The 21930-nt window shown below is 44.7% G+C and overlaps 1 protein-coding gene across 1 annotated transcript; it reads left to right on the top strand.

Moving 5' to 3' along the window:
* The first annotated feature begins 366 nt into the window (after window positions 1-366).
* RUVBL2 (RuvB like AAA ATPase 2) lies at window positions 367-17365 on the top strand. The gene is made up of 15 exons (XM_077259735.1): window positions 367-530; window positions 2986-3037; window positions 4122-4177; window positions 4931-5072; window positions 5285-5414; window positions 5899-5965; window positions 6287-6393; window positions 6855-6948; window positions 7749-7872; window positions 14279-14373; window positions 14465-14583; window positions 15754-15873; window positions 16339-16468; window positions 16947-17061; window positions 17215-17365. The coding sequence occupies exons 1-15, from the start codon at window positions 516-518 to the stop codon at window positions 17238-17240; spliced, it is 1392 nt and encodes a 463-aa protein (XP_077115850.1). The 5' UTR covers window positions 367-515; the 3' UTR covers window positions 17241-17365.
* The last annotated feature ends 4565 nt before the right edge of the window (window positions 17366-21930 follow it).

Below are 21930 nucleotides of genomic sequence, written 5' to 3'. Positions count from 1 at the left end.
GGAAGGCACTTCAGGGATCACTCTTTTTTTCTGTTTTTTTTTTCTCTGTGTTTTTTAATCATGATCGTTTTTTCCCTAAATCAATTTAGAATTTTTCACCATGTTTTTTATTTTTCACTGTTTTATTGATGTTTTTGGACGTTATATTATGAATCAAATACCAGGTTTTTTTATTGTTGTTGTTCTGAGGCGGAAACACTGAGAGGCAATGTCCCCCTAAAAAGGAGCTTTTCCATTGGTTTTCGCTTGAAAAACACTGTGTGACCATGGCCTTGTAGCAAGAGTTCTGCTGTTATTGTCGCCCTGCCCCCTGTCGGCGGTATGGTGCACTGCACACATGAGACGTCACTGTGTCTCCACAGAGCTGGCGACGGTTACATCGCTCCTCCCCCTTAGTGGGCGTGTAGAGGCGGAACGATTACGCCGCGGTTTGAGTTTCCACTTTCCAGCCGGAGCGGTATCATAGTTGCACCTCTCGTGTACCTGGCGGTTGTGTAGTGTGGAGAAGCGGCAGCATGGCAACCATGGCGGTAAGATGGAGGAGAGGGCCGGCATTCAGCAGGAGTCCGGCTCTGAGTGTGTTTTATGCTGTTGTATCCGCACTGTGTTTATGAAGCTGTGTGTAAGGCTGCTGGTACCGGCTCTATCACTAGCATGGCATCCGTCTCTATGGAGGGGAAGATTCTAGTTTCTGTATGATGGATGTCAGGATCAGCTTGTCATGTCCTATACTCCAGAGCTGCACTCACAGTTCTCCTTGTAGTCAACGGCAATAGGTGACAGACACGCCGCCCCCCACCCAAACAGTTCTGGGGCCGGATAACTGTTACCCATGATTACAATTGATCCTCTATGGGGCGAACTTACTGATCACTGGGGCCACTAATAATACCAAAACCAGCAGCACCTGTCATAACTGATCACTGGGGGTCCGACTGCAGGGACCACTAATGATACCGAAAAACAGCAGCACCCGTCATAACTGATCACTGGGGGTCCGACTGCAGGGACCACTAATGATACCGAAAACTAGCAGCACCCGGGATAGTAACTGATCACTGGGGTTCCGACCTCTGGGGCCACTAATAATACCAAAACCAGCAGCACCTGTCATAACTGATCACTGGGGGTCCGACTGCAGGGGCCACTAATGATACCAAAACCAGCAGCACCCGTCATAACTGATCACTGGGGGTCCGACTGCAGGGACCACTATTGATACCGAAAACCAGCAGCACCCAGGATAGTAAGTGATCACTGGGGGTCCGACCTCTGGTGCCACTAATGATACCAAAACCAGCAGCACCCAGGATAGTAACTGATCACTAGGGGTCCGACCTCTGGGGCCACTAATAATACCAAAACCAGCAGCACCTGTCATAACTGATCACTGGGGGTCCGACCACTGGGGCCACTAATAATACCAAATCCAGCAGCACCCGTCATAACTGATCACTGGGGGTCTGACTGCAGGGACCACTAATGATACCGAAAAACAGCAGCACCCAGGATAGTAACTGATCACTGGGGGTCCGACTTCAGGGACCACTAATGATACCAAAAACCAGCAGCACCCGGGATAGTAACTGATCACTGGGGGTCCGACCACTGGGGCCACTAATGATACTGAAGACCAGCAGCACCCGGGATAGTAACTGATCACTGGGGGTCCGACCTCTGGGGCCACTGATGATACCAAAACCAGCAGCACCCATCATAACTGATCACTGGGGGTCCGACTGCAGGGACCACTAATGATACCAAAACCAGCAGCACCCGGGATAGTAACTGATCACTGGGAGTCCGACCGCTGGGGCCACTGATGATGCCAAAACCAACAGCTCCCAGGATTGTAACTGATCACTGGGGGTCCGACCTCTGGGGCCACTAATGATACCTAAACCAGCAGCACCCGGGATAGTAACTGATCACTGGGGGTCCGACCTCTGGGGCCACTAATAATACCAAAACCAGCAGCACCCGTCATAACTGATCACTGGGGGTCCGACCGCTGGGGCCACTAATGATACCAAAACCAGCAGCACCCGGGATAGTAACTGATCACTGGGGGTCCGACCTCTGGGGCCACTAATAATACCAAAACCAGCAACACCCGTCATAACTGATCACTGGAGGTCCGACCGCTGGGGCCACTAATGATACCAAAACCAGCAGCACCCGGGATAGTAACTGATCACTGGGGGTCTGACCGCTGGGGCCACTAATGATACCAAAACCAGCAGAACTTGGGATAGTAACTCTGATCCCATGATAGTAAGTTATCCCCTATCCATGGTGTAGAGAATAACCTGCTGATCACTGGGACCCCTAATTATCCTGAAAACAGGGCCCAGGATAGTCATTATAATCCCCAGTCAGTAAGGTCTCCCATATCAATGGTGTAACTGATAACGGACTGATCAGGCGCCCTAGTGGTCTCAGGTCCCGGCCTCCTCTTGGATCGAGTGAAAGCGGGCACACTCCATTCATTGTCTATGCAGAGGATGGACTCTTTCTCATGCAGTCCCATATAGGCAATGATTGGAGCAGAGGTTCAGCTCCTCTCTATTCTTAGCTGTTCTCTAGATCACTGATGGTCCCAGATCGCTGGTGGACCCACCCAGCAAGTTCCCCTATATTTGTAGAAGATGACTTACTTTCTTAGCAATAATCCTTTAAATGCTGCTGTCCATCTTAGTACATTAGCAGTTCATATATAGAGTACCAGCCCTGAGAGCCCGCCTCTTCACCACTGGAAGTCATCACCTATCCAGAAGTGATAACTAGTTAAAGGGGTGCACAATTTTGTTTAGTAATATGTCTGTAGACACAGTTAGTATCTTTCTGTAAAGCCTCATCGATATCGATATCAATAGCAGTGCAAAGTTATAGTTTTGAGTCTGCCGGATAGCCACCAGTCATAACGCAGATGTCCCCGTACAATGTTATATTTAATTTAATGTTGTCATTGTCCTTCTCTCACAGACGACCACCAAGGTGCCAGAAGTCCGAGATGTCACCAGGATTGAGAGAATCGGTACTTGCTTAGCACGTGTTATTTCCTGCATATTCATGAACTGGGGATGTTATTGTAATGTGACTCGTGTGTAGGAGACTTGGTCCTGGTGCCGTAATGTAATTAGTTGTGTCCTCGGTAACATGATAACCAACACACAGTATCCATAGAAGCAAGGGTCGTCCCTGTCAGCTCCCAAACGGTCACAGGCTACCAGTGTTCACATGACGTGTGAGGACCATGAAGATCATTAGAAATAGAGGAAAAATGGTAGCTGATTGGTGGGGGTGCAGAGTGCGAGAGCCCCAATGGTCCGACATTGATGACCTAGGTCATCAATATAAAATCACTAAAGCAGCCTCTTAAAAAAAATTAATAATAGTAAGTAATGTGCTACAAATGTCACATCCTTACAATGTATTAGTAATAAAAAAAAAATAAAAAAAAAAGTGGTGGAATTAAAAAAAAAATAAAAAAAAGTTTTACTCACCCTTCACCGCTGAGTTTCTACTGCTGCTCCTGTTGTCTTTTATCTGCAGCGCTGCAGCCAATCGGTGAGCTCAGTGTCCCTGAGCGTTCATGCCATCGACCCTGGCAGAGCCGCTGAGCTCAGTTTCTGGCTGCGGTGCTGTCGATGTGACGTCAGCACTGCCATCTTTAACAGATACTGGGAGCAGCAGTGGAGACTCTGCGCTGGACCCAGGAAGGGTGAGTAGGCCATGGTTGTTCTGTTGTTTCTACATTAACTGCAGACAGGTTTTTGGAAGACTTTTTAAGCAGCAAATAAAAAGTCGAGGAGCCACAGCCTCTTATTTTAGCAATCGACCCTTTTTAGTTATGACATACAGTATCGTCAGTGTTCGATTAGAATGTAATGAAGGTTTATATCCATAGTACTGCACTGTGCTGGGGCCAAATACTTTGTATCCATATATGGGGGCATTAAATGGGGGAATTTCTGGTAGCTCAGTAGGGGACGTCTTCCAGGAGACGGCATTGATTTTGCATACTATATGCAGTATAATATATTTCATGGTATTTGTGCACAAAAGTGAAAATTTAGTGTACGATAAGGTTATAGTGTCCAATTCTTCTCTAATTCTAGGTGCTCATTCCCACATCCGAGGGCTGGGACTGGATGATGCTCTTGAGCCCCGACAGGTAACGTCTACGTTATATCGAGTGAATGGAAATATTGCAGTGGTCCGTGAGCTCATTAATGTGATTATTACTGTTCTTAGGTAGAAGTATATGGGGTCCTTTCTATACCTCTCTATACATACAATGCACTGGAATTAGTGCGACTTGATTTGCGGGTTCCAACCCATCAGCCACGTCAGTAATCCGTGGCCGTCTGATGGGAGCCCGGAAAACCGACTCTTCTTGACTGTATCTTCAGCTCCTATTATGATTAGTTGGCCTGATCGTTGCAACCGTGACGGCAAATAAAAAAAAAAAAAGCAGCAGATGTCATCCGGTAAGAGGCGGTTCTCAGTGTTCCCGTCCAGCGGCCACAGATCACCGGGGGACGATAGATGGGGGGCTGCTAATCAGTTCACAAGAACTCTACTATTTACATGATTGAGACGATGCAACTGATATCCATAAATGAAATAATAAAGAGGTTTCCGTCCAGAAATCATCCGTTTTGGCGGGGTGCTGGATGGGGTTCACATAAACGCACACCGGCACCTCCATCACCATGCCGTAGCTAATTACACGTAGCCATCCTTCAGCACATGTTACAAATCATGCGAGGAAGCACAACTTGCGTCTCCCACCATAAAGGCTCATCATAACTTTTATTCTGGAAGCATATGTCAATTTATATATTGTGCACAAGCTCTTTAAATGCTGAGAAAATAACAAATATCATGGCTTTTTTTCCGATTTGTCCGCATTTCTGACTCACAGGTATCGCAGGGCATGGTCGGACAGCTGGCGGCTCGCCGAGCAGCTGGGGTTATTTTAGAAATGATCAAAGAGGGTAAGATCGCGGGACGTGCAGTGTTAATAGCCGGACAGCCCGGAACAGGGAAGACTGCTATTGCCATGGGTAAGACATTAATTTATTAGAATGTTGCAATTAATAAATAAATTAGTAAATGAATGTACAGAACTGCTATTGGTATATCAGATCATGAAAGTATTTCAGGATTTCTCTTTGTTTATGGCCTTGATCTCCATAGCCGCCATTAGATCAACCTCGGACAGTTATTGTCTGGTTGTATGAAGTCTGGCTTTTATTTACTCCCTTATCTTACACAGGTATGGCTCAGGCTCTGGGCTCGGATACACCATTTACTGCCATTGCCGGCAGCGAGATCTTCTCTCTGGAAATGAGCAAAACCGAGGCTCTGACTCAGGCTTTCCGCCGCTCTATCGGAGTCCGAATCAAGTAAGTGGATCAATAAGTCTCCTCTTGTGCCGGAGAAGCCAAAATATAACATATTAGAGATTGCAACGCTTTGGATTAGAGCCTTAAAGTTTTTTTCTGGGTTTGGAAACCATTGTCTTCCCTGGCTGCAGAATAAAAATTGTGCATAATTTGCCCTCCCCGGGAACCGCTGTGAGTCTTCTCCCGGTGTTTGGCTGCAGTGCTGCCAGCGCTACAATCAGTGAGCTCAGAGAGTTGATGGCACGGGCCGCTGAGGTTCCTGATTGGCTGCCGACATGAAGCCAGTGCTGCATTTACTGGGAGCAGCGATGAAGACTCGGCACTAAACCTGGGGAGAGGGTGTAAAGCGGAGTTTGCTTTTTTTTTTTTTTAATATAAAAAAAAAAAAGCAAATTGCAGCTGGGGGAGACATGGGTTCTGTGATACCAGTAAGTATCTCTTGTCGATGCTTATTGCAATATTGAATATTTGATGTTTTACCCAGGGAGGAAACCGAAATAATTGAAGGAGAAGTTGTGGAGGTGCAGATTGACAGACCAGCTACAGGAACAGTGAGTTATTACACTATATATATATATATATATATATATATATATATATATATATATATATATATTCCCTGTGTTTCATGTTTTATATGAAATCGCTCCCCACATTGTATAAAGTCTGGATTGTTGTAGTCAGGATTTGGTTGCGGTGGGACGGAGTACACCGGCAATGGTTAGATGAGGAAACTCCATTCTGTGTGCACTACTCACAATTAAATGTTCGTTGTGCGCCAACCTCGTAAAATCACGTACCACATACATGATGATATTACAGCCTCTACGTGCCGCTCTGAGCATTTATTTAGAACTTATCTCTTCATTAAGGGCGCCAAAGTAGGTAAACTGACCTTGAAAACAACGGAGATGGAAACCATTTATGATCTGGGCACCAAGATGATCGAATCCCTGACAAAGGAAAAGGTCCAGTCTGGGTAAGATGAAAATTTATTCAAACAAGGAAAAGTTAAGTGTTCGAGTCGTCCAGGTTTAGGTTTTATAAATTGCCCCGAATAGTCATGAATTTTTTGCCGTTTTTCTAATGTAAAACTGCTTGAAATGTCGCCCAATATTTGAGTAACTTGTATTTGCTTCTTTGCGGTTTTCACCTGTTCCAGCCTAGAGGGGCCTGGACGAGCATTGCAGACAAATTCATTATAATGAAGCACCCAGAAAGTTATGTAAATTCTGACATTTCTTGTGGCGCTGGACGACAGCTGAATATTGCACTAAGTTTATTAAGAAGCGCTTACTTCCTAATGAATTTGGCACATTTTGCTAAAAAATGCGAGGTCTTGATGTATCAGATCTTATACTTTGTGTTTTTTTGTGTACAGTCTGTGATCAGAAGTGTATGTATGGGTCTGTACTTTTTCATTTTGTTTTCTTTTTTAAGGGATGTCATAACCATTGATAAAGCAACAGGCAAGATTACAAAATTGGGCCGTGCCTTCACGAGGGCAAGGGACTATGATGCTATGGGATCTCAGGTACAACCTCGCAATGGTCGGATTATTTTGTCTCCCATAAAAACCTTTTAACTTGATGGGTTCTGCGCCATGGACCATCATTGTTTTAAAGGTTCCTTAAAGGGGTTGTCCACTTTCTGGAAAGTGTCCCTAAAACTTTGTGAAATACCTAAAATAACTAAGTCGGGGGTGGTGGTGATGGGGGGGGGGGGATAGTTACTCACATTCTCAGGGTCCACTGCCAGCATCCTTCTGCATCATTGCACCTTGTGTTTTGGCGGCAGCGGTGCTGTCACATCAGGAGCGTACCTTACTGCTGTAGCCTTGCACTGAGCTCAGCGCCACATGGCATCAACTGTGGGAAAACAAGCAGGTGGGAAGGTGCACTTACATGCTTGGCCTCGCATGCCTGTGCTTGGTTTGAACAGCCATTGTGCTGTAAGAGTCTCTTTAAATAAACCTCAGCAATCGGAGCTGAGCTACTGTCTCTGCACTTACAGGAAGATGTCGGCTGTGTAACACCGCTACCATCAGCTAACGTGTCATATACACGTTGTGAAAGGGTTAGTGATACGCTGATCTAAAGGTGTGATAGTGTGGGAGACGGACTGTGACCAGTTCTCCAGCAGCCCCACCATGGATGATATGAAGCCCTACACAGTCCCCCATTGACAGCAGTTGCCGATGTATCACACATGACGCAACCTCCAGAGAAAGGAGCTGTATGGAGCTCCTGTATCTGCTCTGGTTAATTGTTCTGAACCTGGTATCTTATAGGGTCTTCAAAAATATTATTTTCTCTATTCTTCTACCTCCTGCAGACCAAATTTGTACAGTGTCCCGATGGCGAGCTCCAAAAACGCAAAGAAGTGGTGCATACGGTGTCATTGCACGAAATCGATGTGATAAACAGCAGAACGCAGGGATTCCTCGCTCTCTTCTCAGGTATGTCTATGGAAATCTAGTGCAAGATGTGGTAATGCTTTCCCCATTCCCTGCAGTAGTATATTGGGCTCATACAGGGCTATCATCTTACACCTGGTTAGCCTTTTTCTGACAAGGAAGACTCCTATCTAGACAAGCTCCCAATCATGAAGGCCACCTCTGTAGCTGCTTGAAAGCCATGATGATGGGCCATAGCCATGGAACCAATCTAGACATCCAGTCCCTCAGCTTCGAGGCCACTCTTTTCCTCCTTACACTAATCCACACCTCGTGTCCCTTTTTTACTCATATGACATATCGTCTGGGCCTCCAATCACACTTGTACATTTGGAGTATTGCTGATGGAAGGCTCCATCATATGCCACCATATAAACATGTTCTAATAATTGGCATTATGGTAGAAAAATAAAAATACCTACAACTCGGTATGCAGTCTTTGCCAGACACTTCGGCATTGAGTGTATCCGATTTTTTTTTTTTTTTTTTTAACCCCTTCCCGACCTTTGACGCCACGTAGGCGTCATGAAAACCCGTGCCAATCCGACCTATGACGCCTATGTGGCGTCATGGAAAGATCGCATCCCTGCAGATCGGGTGAAAGGGTTAACTCCTATTTTACCCAATCTGCAGGGAGAGGGGGAGTGGTACTTCAGCCCAGGGGGGGTGGCTTCACCCCCCCGTGGCTACGATCGCTCTGATTGGCTGTTGAAAGTGAAACTGCCAATCAGAGCGATTTGTAATATTTCACCTAAAAAACTGGTGAAATATTACAATCCAGCCATGGCCGATGCTGCAATATCATCGGCCATGGCTGGAAACACTAATGTGACCCCCCCACACCCCACCGATCGCCCCCCCAGTGCTCCGTTATAGGGTCCGGTCCCCTCCGTCCGCCTGCCGGCTCCCCCGTCCTGCTGTCCGCTCCCCCGTCCTCCTGCCCGCTCCCCCCCTGCTCCTATGTCACCCCCCCGTGCTCCGACGCCCCCCTCGTGCCCCGATCTCCCCCCCCTTATACTTACCGAGGCTCCCGGTCCCCGTCCGCCTCCATCATGGGCGCCGCCATCTTCCAAAATGGCGGGCGCATGCTCAGTGCGCCCGCCGGCCGGCAGATTCATTAGAGGTACATTTTGATCGCTGTGGTAGGTTCTATCACAGCGATCAAAATAAAAAAATAATAAATAAACCCCCCCCCTTTATCACCCCCATAGGTAGTGACAATAATAAAATAAAGAAAATATTTTTTTTTCTTTTTCCACTAGGGTTAGGGTTAGAACTAGGGTTAGAACTAGGGGTAGGGTTAGGGGTAGGGTTAGGGTTACGGGTAGGGTTAGGGTTAGGGGTAGGGTTATGGCATGTGCACACAGAGCGGATCGGCAGCGGATCGGCCGCGGATCGGCAGCGGATCGGCCGCGGATCGGCAGCGGATTGGCCGCGGATCCGCAGCGGATTGGCCGCGGATCCGCAGCGGATTGGCCGCGGATCCGCAGCGGATTGGCCGCGGATTGGCAGCGGATCCGCAGCGGATTGGCCGCTGCGAATTCGAAGCAGTTTTCCATCAGGTTTACAGTACCATGTACACCTATGGAAAACCAAATCCGCTGTGCCCATGGTGCGGAAAATTCCGTGCAGAAACGCTGCGTTGTATTTTCCGCAGCATGTCAATTCTTTGTGCGGATTCCGCAGCGTTTTACACCTGTTCCTCAATAGGAATCCGCAGGTGAAATCTGCACAAAAAAAACACTGGAAATCTGCTGTAAATCCGCAGGTAAAACGCAGTGCCTTTTACCTGCAGATTTTTCAAAAATCGTGCGGAAAAATCTCACACGAATCCGCAACGTGGGCACATAGCCTTAGGGTTAGGATTAGAGATAGGGTTGGAATTAGGGCTAGGGTTTGAAATAGGGTTAAGATTAGGCTTGTGGTTAGGGTTACGGATAGGGTTAGGGGTGTGTTGGGGTTACAGTTGTGGTTAGGGTTGGGATTAGGGTTACGGTTGGGATTAGGGTTAGGATTAGGGTTGGAATTAGGGTTACGGGTGTGTTGCGGTTAGGGTTGTGGTTAGGGGTGTGTTGGGGTTAAGGTTGTGATTAGGGTTATGGCTACAGTTGGGATTAGGATTAGGGGTGTGTTGGGGTTAGTGTTGAAGTTAGAATTGAGGGGTTTCCACTGTTTAGGCACATCAGGGGTCTCCAAACGCAACATGGCGCCACCATTGATTCCAGCCAATCTTGCGTTCAAAAAGTCAAATGGTGCTCCCGCCCTTCCAAGCCCCGACGTGCGCCCAAACAGTGGTTTACCCCCACATTTGGGGTACCAGCGTACTCAGGACAAACTGGGCAACAACTGTTGGGGTCTAATTTCTCCTGTTACCCTTGCAAAAATAAAAAATTACTTGCTAAAACATAATTTTTGAGGAAAGAACAATTATTTTTTATTTTCACGGCTCTGCGTTGTTGGGGTGTTTCTACTGGTTAGGCACATCAGGGGCTCTGCAAATGCAATGTGACGCCCGCAGACCATTCCATCAAAGTCTGCATTTCAAATGTCACTACTTCCCTTCTGAGCCCTGACGTGTGCCCAAACAGTGGTTTACCCCCACATATGGGGTATCAGCGTACTCACAACAAACTGGGCAACAAATATTGGGGTCCAAATTCTCCTGTTACCCTTGTGAAAATAAAAAATTGCTTGCTAAAACATCTTTTTTGAGGAAAGAAAAATGATTTTTTATTTTCACGGCTCTGCGTTGTAAACTTCTGTGAAGCACTTGGGGGTTGAAAGTGCTCACCACACATCTAGATAAGTTCCTTCGGGGGTCTAGTTTCCAAAATGGGGTCACTTGTGGGGTGTTTCTACTGGTTAGGCACATCAGGGGCTCTGCAAATGCAATGTGACGCCCGCAGACCATTCCATCAAAGTCTGCATTTCAAATGTCACTACTTCCCTTCTGAGCCCTGACGTGTGCCCAAACAGTGGTTTACCCCCCACATATGGGGTATCAGCGTACTCACAACAAACTGGGCAACAAATATTGGGGTCCAAATTCTCCTGTTATCCTTGTAAAAATAAAAAATTGCTTGCTAAAACATCTTTTTTGAGGAAAGAAAAATGATTTTTTATTTTCACGGCTCTGCGTTGTAAACTTCTGTGAAGCACTTGGGGGTTGAACGTGCTCACCACACATCTAGATAAGTTCCTTGGGGGGTCTAGTTTCCAAAATGGGGTCACTTGTGGGGGGTTTCTACTGTTTAGGCATATCAGGGGCTCTGCAAACGTAACATGATGCCCGCAGACCATTCCATCAAAGTCTGCATTCCAAAACGTCACTACTTCCCTTCCGAGCCCCGGCATGTGCCCAAACAGTGGTTTACCCCCACATATGGGGTATCAGCGTACTCAGGAGAAACTGGACAACAACTTTTGGGGTCCAATTTCTCCTGTTACTCTTGCAAAAATAAAAAATTCTGGGCTAAAAAAATATTTTTGAGGAAAGGAAACACATTTATTATTTTCACGGCTCTGCGTTATAAACTTCTGTGAAGCACTTGGGGGTTCAAAGTGCTCACTACACATCTAGATAAGTTCCCTTGGGGGTCTAGTTTCCAAAATGGAGTCAATTGTGGGGAGTTCCTACTGTTTAGGCACATCAGGGGCTCTGCAAACGCAACCTGACGCCCGCAGAGCATTCCATCAAAGTCTGCATTTCAAAACGTCACTACTTCCCTTCCGAACCCCGACGTGTGCCAAAACCGTGGTTTACCCCCACATATGGGGTATCAGCGTACTCAGGAGAAACTGGACAACAACTTTTGGGGTCCAATTTCTCCTGTTACCCTTGGGAAAATAAAAAATTGTGGGCTAAAAATCATTTTTGAGAAAAGAAAAATTATTTTTTATTTTCATGGCTCTGCGTTATAAACTTCTGTGAAGCACTTGGGGGTTCAAAGTGCTCACCACACATCTAGATTAGTTCCTTGGGAGGTCTAGTTTCCAAAATGGGGTCACTTGTGCGGGAGCTCCAATGTTTAGGCACACAGGGGCTCTCCAAACGCGACATGGTGTCCGCTAATGATTGGAGCTAATTTTCCATTCAAAAAGCCAAATGGCGTGCCTTCCCTTCCGAGCCCTGCCGTGCGCCCAAACAGTGGTTTACCCCCACATATGGGGTATCATCGTACTCAGAACAAACTGGACAACAACATTTGGGGTCCAATTTCTCCTATTACCCTTGGGAAAATAAAAAATTCTGGGCTAAAAATCATTTTTGAGGAAAGAAAAATTATTTTTTTATTTTCACGGCTCTGCGTTATAAACTTCTGTGAAGCACCTGGGGGTTATAAGTGCTCACTATGCATCTAGATAAGTTTCTTGGGGGGTCTAGTTTCCAAAATGGGGTCACTTGTGGAGGAGCTCCAATGTTTAGGCACACAGGGGCTTTCCAAACGCGACATGGTGTCCGCTAACGATGGAGATAATTTTCCATTCAAAAAGTCAAATGGCGCTCCTTCCCTTCCGAGCCTTACCATGTGCCCAAACAGTGGTTTACCCCCACATGTGAGGTATTGGTGTACTCAGGAGAAATTGCCCAACAAAATTTAGGATCCATTTTATCCTGTTGCCCATGTGAAAATGAAAAAATTGAGGCTAAAATAATTTTTTTGTGAAAAAAAAGTACTTTTTCATTTTTACGGATCAATTTGTGAAGCACCTGGGGGTTTAAAGTGCTCACTATGCTTCTAGATAAGTTCCTTGGGGGGTCTAGTTTCCAAAATGTGGTCACTTGTGGGGGAGCTCCAATGTTTAGGCACATGGGGGCTCTCCAAACGCGACATGGTGTCCGCTAAAGATTGGAGCCAATTTTTCATTCAAAAAGTCAAATGGCGCTCCTTCCCTTCCGAGTTCTGCCATGCGCCCAAACAGTGGTTTACCCCCACATATGAGGTATCAGCGTACTCAGGACAAATTGGACAACAACGTCCCTGGTCCAGTTTCTCCTTTTACCCTTGGGAAAATAAAAAAATTGTTGCTAAAAGATCATTTTTGTGACTAAAAAGTTAAATGTTCATTTTTTACTTCCATGTTGCTTCTGCTGCTGTGAAACACCTGAAGGGTTAATAAACTTCTTGAATGTGGTTTTGAGCACCTTGAGGGGTGCAGTTTTTAGAATGGTGTCACTTTTGGGTATTTTCAGCCATATAGAACCCTCAAAATGACTTCAAATGTGAGGTGGTCCCTAAAAAAAATGGTTTTGTAAATTTTGTTGTAAAAATGAGAAATCACTGGTCAAATTTTAACCCTTATAACTTCCTAGCAAAAAAAAAAATTGTTTCCAAAATTGTGCTGATGTAAAGTAGACATGTGGGAAACGTTATTTATTAACTATTTTGTGTCACATAACTCTCTGGTTTAACAGAATAAAAATTCAAAATGTGAAAATTGCGAAATTTTCAAATTTTTTGCCAAATTTCCGTTTTTTTCACAAATAAACTCAAAAATTATCGACCTAAATTTACCACTAACATGAAGCCCAATATGTCACGAAAAAACAATCTCAGAATCGCTAGGATCCGTTGAAGCGTTCCTGAGTTATTACCTCATAAAGGGACACTGGTCAGAATTGCAAAAAACGGCAAGGTAATTAAGGCCAAAATAGGCTGGGTCATGAAGGGGTTAAAGATTACACTTTTTTTTTTTCTCTATGGGAAAATAACTTAATTTGATAGAGATCAAAGGGGACGCTCTTTGGCCTCCGTCCGGTGAATGGAGCCAAACTTATGCCTCAAATGTCATGTGAATAGTGTCCGACTGCACCCAGTAAATCTATGCCGTAGCAGTCACATATGACTTGAGATTACTGACATTTTATACCTGGGTGAGGACAGAGATGGAGCAACAGATCACATAATGTGACAACTGTATAAAATGCGATTTAAAGGGTTTTTTTTGTTTCAGAAATCCCCCCCCCCCCCCCCCCTCCCCACTGTGCACCTAAAAAAATAAATAAACTCACATTACTCCTCCTCCCCTGGTCCAGCGCTGAGTCTCCGCCACTGCTCTCGATGTCTGTTATCTTCATGTAGACAGGGACTTCAATGTCTCAGAACTATTGAGCTTGCTGATAGATAATAACAATCAGCAAGCTCAATATCTCTGAGACATTGAAGTCGCTGTCTACATGAAGATAACAGACAGCGGGAGCAGCGGATGAGGCACTGCACCAGACCAAGGGAAGGGGGGAAAAGCTCAGTTTGCCGGGGGGCTGGGTGTTTTCTAAAAAGTTTTCTAAAAGTGTAAGACCCCTTTAAGAGTAGCATTAGTCCAAAAAAATGTTCTATTTGTGAATCCGAGGACAGATGTTAGAACCAAACAAACCTTAACCCCAACTTTTTTTTTTTCTAATGTACAGGTGATACAGGAGAAATAAAATCTGAGGTCCGAGAGCAAATTAATGCAAAGGTGGCTGAATGGCGAGAGGAAGGAAAAGCAGAGATAATCCCAGGGGTGAGGAGACATTGACTCTATTCTGACACCTTACGTTTGGGTCTGGGGAGTTGCAGGGTCCTCATACATTTTCTTCGCTGTCCTTCGGCAGGTGCTGTTCATTGACGAAGTTCACATGTTGGACATTGAGTGTTTTTCCTTCTTGAATCGGGCTTTGGAAAGTGACATGGCTCCAGTTCTTATTATGGCCACAAATAGGGGAATCACCAGGTAAGTTGCTAGTGATAGACACAGTGTTTGTAGAGTTTAGATTATTATTATATGTGAATGTCTGTGTCACGGATCCCTACTCCGTGGTGTCACTTATTCGTCACGTGCCTGCTCTCACACGTGACTTAGGTTAACCCTTGCAGGCACAACCCCATCTCCCCTCTCTGTCCAGCATTCAACCTCTGTCCTATGCTGTAATGGGAACATAAATCACACACCGACCCAGGCCACACACCCGCTCATACACGCTGCCACCACTCATTGAATACACGGGCGATGAGTCCCAGAAAATAATAATAATACTAATAAAAATATGTCTGTCACTCATAAGGCTCACACACCTTAGGCTATGGATTCTTTTAGAACATTCAAGGTTCAACTTGTTAAAATTTTATACTTTAATAACTAAAGGTTCAATGCTTACAATAAGAAAAAGGTATAAAAATATGATAATAAAAAGGACATACAACTAATGCAAAACAGTATCAAAATAAACAGGAGAAACTTACAGAAATTATCTAACTGGTAGTTGCTTTCTGCTCCCTGAGGGAGGGGTGACTGGAGTTGGTGGAACACATCAGCTTCTCAGGCTGCCCTCACATGTGAACACAATTCTCTGTCTGCAGCCTAAATTTATAACTTTGGTCTGGAGGTCAGGTTTCTAGACCAGCCCCTCAGGTCAATATCATAACCTGCTGCCTGTTTGATTGGGCCACGGCCGCGCCCCCAATGAATACATTATTTTTTCTTGAGATACGTGTGAAAAGGTTCTCAGGAATAGATGCCCTCCGGCCACAATTAGCATCTCCCCTCCAAGACCTAAGAGGTGCCAAATGTTACCTTCCTCTTGGCTCTAGCTAGACCTCCTGGTGGGATATGGAGACACAATTCCTACTAGTCCCAAGGAAGTACCTATTAACACCTAGGTGCGACTTGCCTTCAGGACAGATGTTACATTATCACTAGTCACACATATAACCCTAGATATAGGTCACTACACACATATAGATATATATACACATATTTCACCACAGTCTGCATTTTCCATGAGTCATTTTAAAGGTCCGTAGTCGCTGTGTGTGACGTCAGGATTCCCTGCTATTGCCGGTGCGAGCACGCATGGATGGCATTTAATACTGCAGATTTCCTAACGGTTGTTTTCTCCTTCAGGATCCGTGGCACAAATTACCAGAGTCCCCACGGCATCCCTATTGATTTATTGGACCGGTTACTGATCATCTCCACTTCACCATATAATGAGAAGGAAACAAAACAGATCCTGAAGATCAGGTGAGTCTGATTCTGCAGTATCTGGGGCTGTGAACCTGTCAGACTAAAAACTAACATCCACTATTAAATCTATGCCTGTGTTTCTTAAGTCCGTGTCTTTGTGTTATAGAAATCCAAATGAGCCATATGGGCAGGGGTCTTGACGTTCACTTGCAGCTCTCTGGCTTCTCCCTTTCTCTTCCCACCACCGGCTTTCTGCAGGGACTAACTGGTTACTCTTCCCTGTAACCTGCTCCCTCGCTTTAAATAATTATTCCCTGGGCAGCACATTCGCAGATCTATAGTCTGGCGTCATCAGGACCTTACTGCGGATGCACTACCTCCAGGAATGACAGCACTTGCACACGATCTCGGTTTAGGGAGCATGTCACAGAGAAGAATGACCTGGCTGTCTGTGACGGGAGGCTGGCAGCAGGAGGGGAATGACGGAGAGAAGCCGTTGTAATGATAAATGCTCTCCTTCAGGTGTGAAGAGGAGGATGTGGACATGAGTGAAGACGCCTACTCCGTACTGACAAGGATCGGCCTGGAGACCTCTCTGAGATACTCCATACAGCTCATCACTGCGGCCAGCCTGGTCTGCAGGAAGAGGAAGGTGAGGCAGAAGACGCAGCAGACACTTGGGCTCCACAGGCAGACACTGGCTTAAAACTGAAAAGTCGCTAAAGTTTTGTACAATTGGTAGTTGCGCCAACATTTTTTTTTTTTGTGTGTGTTGTTAAGCCAGTCTTCGCCCAGCAGTGGGCATGGATAAATATAAATGAGAAAATTGATCATAATTGTGACAAATGTAGTCCGCCACCTGACTACATTTCTAGCGGTGGAGCATGTCACTTGGAAGATGCTCCAAATTTATTGAGGAATGCACCGCTTTATGAATTTGGCTCATCTTGATGAATTGGGGACCTTGTATGAAAGTATCACATAGTGAACTATGGTCGCTGACGTATTCACTTATATTACCATGAACGCTGGATACAGTAGGAGAGAATTGGAGCCGACATCTCAGGAGTGTGATGTGTGGACTGTCTTTGGCATATGGCGGTCAGTAACTAGATGGCGGTTATTTTCAGGGTAATGACGTGCAGGTGGACGACATAAAGCGAGTTTACTCACTGTTCCTTGATGAATCTCGATCCACACAATACATGAAGGAATATCAGGACGCCTTCATGTTCAATGAAATGAGTAAGTGTTTTATATATTTTTGGGATTCATTTAGTGGGAAACGGCCTCCAGTTCCTACCTGATTTTTCTTGGTATATTTTGCTCTCGTTGGGTTCAGTTTTTTGACAATTGATATCTGTAATATTTTTGTTTTTTTGTCTTTCATTTGTACAGAAGGAGACACCATGGACACATCTTGATGACTGATGTGGATGAATGTGCTTGTTGTTGTTGCCCCTCCTCACTTTCATTTTGTCTCCACTCTTGTTACTTGCCTTAATTTCCATTCCTTGTCTTTTTTTTTATTAAAACAAAGAGAAATCAAGTTTCTGGTTTTTTTTAAAATTATTATTATTTTTATTATTATTATACAATTTATCAAGAACTAAAGTAGACTGGCATCTCCCAGTAAGATGAAATAAATGCATGGGCGCAGGTCGCTGTGACTGCATACGCATTTCATAGCCTTGTGAGCGCACATTAGAGATCACTAATTAGAAAAACTAAACCCAACTCAAAGCTTTGACCAATTGGCCAAAAAATATTTTTCTGCTGAGGACATGGATGAACTCCTGACAGCAGTAAGACATACAATGGAAGTCGAGGAAGAAGAGACAACGTGAACAGTCCAAGATGAAATGTTTGGGGGAGTGAAATAAAAAAAAAAAAAAAAATGTTTCTGGTTCATGACTATATCCAGAGTTTGATTGTGGATTAATAGGAGTTCCCAGAAAAGCATTTGTGTATTGAGGGCGTAATAAAAGGAATATTTCCTTTAGAAGAAGAGATGGTTAAGACGTGGTCTGAAATTCCCAAGATTGATATCCAGGCCTCTAAGGTGGCTAGATAAAAAACAAAAACCCCTTCTATTTGAGGATTCTTCACGACTTAAAGACCCAATGAATCGGAAGATGGATAGCCTTTTGATGAAAACGTGGGAAGCTTAAACGGCCTACCTCCATCTTTCTGGGCCACCAAAGATTCCTCTGATTCACAGCCCAACATTCCCACTTTTAGTTTGCCACTCTGCCATTCGGACTGACCACTGCACCCAGGAGTTTCACAAAGATCATGGCTGCAGTTATCGCCATCCTGTTTGCCAGGGGGATAAGTCTTCTTTGATCCCTGTTCAGCGTCTAGTCTTGAGAATGTTAGACACAGTTCAAGCAAGTTTCGTTTTCACTGAAGACAACAGATCTGCCCATGATTATGACATATGTTCTCTCAGATGTCCATCTCCCTGTTCACTCCATTTCTGATTGAATGTCCTGGGCAAGATGGTGGCTGAGATTAAAGCCATTCTCTTTAGGGTTCTTTTACACTGCATTCTGCCACCCATTCGTTGATCCTGTTGGGGCTTGCATCCAAATCCCCTGCAAATGGGAATCGGGCGTATGCACCAACAGGGCAGTAGACTATAATACGCATTCTTCTATGTCTGAGTATCCACCTCCAGTACGCGTACATGCTCGAAAATGAGGCATGAGAGAACACACGTTCGCTCTGTCAGGATGATTATAGTCTACTAGATGGTGGACCGATTCTAACGCATCGGGTATTCTAGAATATGCATGTCCACGTAGTATATTGCACGGCCCACGTAGTATATAGCAATGTGGGCATCATATTCCCCATATAAAAAAAGAAATAAAATAAAAAATAGTTATATACTCACCTTCTGGAGCCCCTGGATCCAAGCGAAGCAGTTACCGACACTGCTCGTGCGCTCCGGTCTCAAGAGTGCATTGCGGTCTCGCGAGATGATGACGTAGCGGTCTCCCGAGACCGCTACGTCATCATCTCGCGAGATCGCAGCATGGACCGGTTAACGGAACGTCGCGAGCGGGAAAGGCCTGTTGTCGATCCGGGGGCCGACGGACGGTGAGTATATAACGATTTTTTATTTTTTTTAATTATTTTTAACATTAGATCGTTTTACTATTCATGCTGCATAGGCAGCATGAATAGTAAAAAGTTGGTCACACAGGGTTAATAGTAGTGCTAACCGAGTGCGTTACACCGCGGTCAACGCTGCGATTAACCCTGTGAGCGCAGACTGGAGGGGAGTACGGAGCAGGCCTGACTGCGGGGAGGAAGGAGCAGCCATTTTTCCGCCGGACTGTGCCCGTCGCTGATTGGTCGTGGCTGTTTTGCCACGACCAATCAGCGACTTGGATTACATGACAGACAGAGGCCACGACCAATGAATATCTGTGACAGAAGGACAGACAGAAAGACGGAAGTGACCCTTAGACAATTCTAGAGTAGATGGCCACGTCCAAATTTTGCAGTGAAGGGTTCAGCTGTAAGCCCCGACGGGATCAATGAACTGGTGCCAGAACGCTGTGTGAAAGTACCCTTACACAGTTCCATACCAGACCTCTTCAGCCTGCCTTTCTATCTTTTTAGAACAAGACTGTCCTCTCGTTTTTGATCTACTGATCATTCTTAATCATCAAGGCAGAACTCTGAGTTGCTCAGCCATGACAGGTCTCTCGGATTCTTGCATGGGCAGAACAAAGAGACCCAGCAATATCAGCACTGCACATTACTGGAGTGGACAACTGGATTGACGACTTTCTAAGCCGCGAATGACTCGTTGGCAACCAGTATGAACAGCAAAGTTCCTTGGTTCGTATCCAGATCCTGCAATCCACTAGCAGTCAATTCAAATGCTTTGGCGATCTGATCCCAATTTGTTCTCCCTTATCTGTTCCCACCCTGCTCCTCTTTTTTATACATTTTTCTTTATTAAGTTTCAAAGCGAAATGAAAATACAAAAATAAGGAACGAATTGTGTCGGGTATGGCAGGTCAAACATAGGCACACACAAAATACAATTAACAGTATCCTCACAATATTTAAGAGATATAAACACAATACAAGGTAAAAAAAACGGAGTATACATTGTTATAACATGCTGTAAAATATTTCCAGTGTAGTGACTCAAACTTAGTTATTACATAGTCATGTGAAATAAGGAAGAGGAAGGAAAAAAGTAGAAAGGAGAGATGAAACATAAACAGACACGCAAAGAAAAAGAGATGGAGAAAGAGAACAAAGAGAGGCTCCTAGAGTATGGGGTTTTCCCCTATAAACTCGAGGTAGCAGAGGATCTAAACTCCAGCCAATAAAACAAGGATTTGTAGAATCTGTCATGAGTTATTAATCGTGGTAGTAAGCTGCTCCATTGGTATAACCTCTACTTTGGAAAACCAGAGAACGATTGTCGGAGTGGTATATTTTTCCATAACGGAGGAATGCATACTATAGCAGACACAATTAGGTGCCTCAGTATAGAGTTTTTTTAACAGGTTTTAAGTTTCCATTTTTATTAGCCCAAGGCAAAAATGTTTCTATATTTGGGGCTCTGCTTAATATCTACAGTCATTAAACACAAGAAACTGTTCCATATTTTTTATTTCCTCCAACCTAAGTTACTTAAAAACATGAATGACTGAAACAAAAAATAAAGGAGCATTGAGTCCCATCAGGTCATCCCATCTACTGCCATAGGCGCACTACAGATTGTTTGCTGCAGGCTATACTGGAAGTGCTGGTCATAAGGTAATGATTTATGTTAATATGGAAAGATTGTGAGATCAAATTGGTTCCCAAACATTAATCAGCAAGATTACCAGTTACAATTTATAAATAAAAAGGTGTGTTTGACAAAAACAAAAATGTATAGAAAGTCTATGAACGCAGTATCGAGTTTTTGTACTTTTTTTAAAGGGATGCCGCTGTGATGGAGAAGGACGAAAGTTGGATCAATGTCTGAGATAAGATCTGTGATTTTACTTATCACTAGTTGTACTTTTTCCCAGAAAGGGGAGAGACGTTTTCAAGACCAAAAAATATATAATACATCACCCTCCTCTTCCCTGTATCTCCAACACATGGGCTTGGCATCTGGAAATATAGAGTTTAGGTGAGTTGGGACCCGATACCACCGGGAGATTAATTTATAACCGTCCTCATGGAATCGAGAGCTGATGAATGATTTATGTGGTAGGGTGAAGACACACCTCCATTGATCCCTCATTGGGGTATGACCCAGATCGCCCTCCCATTGGGTCTGAAATCGGGTTTTAGGCTGGTCCGGGGGAACAATCAGAACCAAATATGAGAAAGACAAAGTATGGCTTAAGGGACCTGTGTTTGAGCACTCCTCTTCAAAAGTCAGATTGTCATTTTTATAAAAGGCTCTAGGTGAGATTGAATGACGAAAGTGAGAAAGCTGACAAATTCTCCAGAGCCCTAAGGTGGAGGAAGCTGAGAGACCCTGAAGATGTTCCTTTGAAGGCCATTTGATTCCAAATCTGAAAGGCATCACTCAACAGCCACTATTTACTCAGTAGCAAAAAACTTCATCCTTTACTCCCTATGGGAGAAATGTATTACCTGATGTGTGGTACATTGAGGAGAATTGTGGTAGAATTGATGAGCGTACTAAAGGATTATTGCAGCATGAAAAAATAGCCCCAATCATGGGATGAGTTTTAAGAGCAGTAACCGTAGATATGGCTAACCAGGGAGTGGTAATTAGAGGGATGTTTGTAAAACTTTGTTCAATCCCAACCCAAACTTACAGAACACCTGTGCCCCTCTTACCCAGGCTGATCAAGAGGATCAAAGCAGAATGTGTTCCAGTCATTACCATTGCTCTGGACTGACCCAGAAGATCCTGGTACACTGTAGTAGACAACCGTCTAGCAGATGCCCTGTGGAAGCTCGTAGATCATCCAGATCTGCTTTCCCGGGGCACCATCTTCTACCAGAATTCAGTCTCTTAATTTAACGGCATGGCTGTTGAAGCCGCAGTGTTAAGTCTCAAATTTTTTTGATCAGGTCATCCATATGAAGGGTGGCATAAGGCCAGTTGCTGTG

Source organism: Ranitomeya variabilis, chromosome 4 (assembly GCF_051348905.1).
Source record: "Ranitomeya variabilis isolate aRanVar5 chromosome 4, aRanVar5.hap1, whole genome shotgun sequence".
In the NCBI taxonomy this organism is placed as follows: Eukaryota; Metazoa; Chordata; class Amphibia; order Anura; family Dendrobatidae; genus Ranitomeya; species Ranitomeya variabilis.
The sequence above is the reverse complement of the archived record's forward strand: the minus strand, read 5'-3'. Positions and strand labels throughout refer to the sequence as shown.

Bases quoted from the DNA above. Each gene is read 5' to 3' on its own strand.
- RUVBL2 (XM_077259735.1), top strand. The intron at 6,394-6,854 runs GTAAGATGAAAA...TTCTTTTTTAAG, and splicing joins AAGGAAAAGGTCCAGTCTGG to GGATGTCATAACCATTGATA. The intron at 7,873-14,278 runs GTATGTCTATGG...TCTAATGTACAG, and splicing joins ATTCCTCGCTCTCTTCTCAG to GTGATACAGGAGAAATAAAA.